The 385-nt window shown below is 50.9% G+C and overlaps 1 protein-coding gene across 1 annotated transcript in view; it reads left to right on the forward strand.

Annotated features, from left to right (window-relative positions):
* The window catches only part of LOC108318408 (olfactory receptor 4C12-like), a 14,260-nt gene extending 14,108 nt beyond the window's left edge, over positions 1-152 (forward strand). Inside the window, exon 2 of the mRNA XM_017549450.2 lies at positions 6-152. Within this exon, the coding sequence (XP_017404939.1) occupies positions 6-152 (147 nt within the window). The remainder of the gene's footprint in view (positions 1-5) is intronic.
* Positions 153-385: the final 233 nt, after the last annotated feature.

Genomic DNA, 385 nt, shown 5'->3' on the forward strand with positions numbered 1-385 from the left:
GCCAGCCTAAAGGGCCCCCGGACCAGTGTATTTTGTACGGAGAACCGCGGCTCCGGGGCGCGGACAAAGCAGCCGCGCGGGGCAAAGCAGCGGCGCTGGCCGGCACAGCCGCGCTGGTGACCGTGGAGCACCTCTGCCCGGGAATTTCCTAGTCTGTGGGCAATAAAAACACGGCATCCACTCACCCTCTGCGCTTTCACTGGGAGCTGCAATCCTGAGCTGTTCCTAAACGGCCATCTTGGATCCTTTTCCATAAAATATTTTTTAAGCCTTAAATCAGTTCATAATCAATGTTTAATTTCATTCGGTGATATCTATCCATTGCTAGATACCTCCTTTTCAGCTAAGGTACTGTTTTATTCCCATTACAAAACTCCCATCTATA

The sequence above is a fragment of the Cebus imitator genome, unplaced genomic scaffold (assembly GCF_001604975.1).
Source record: "Cebus imitator isolate Cc_AM_T3 unplaced genomic scaffold, Cebus_imitator-1.0 Scaffold218, whole genome shotgun sequence".
In the NCBI taxonomy this organism is placed as follows: domain Eukaryota; kingdom Metazoa; phylum Chordata; class Mammalia; order Primates; family Cebidae; genus Cebus; species Cebus imitator.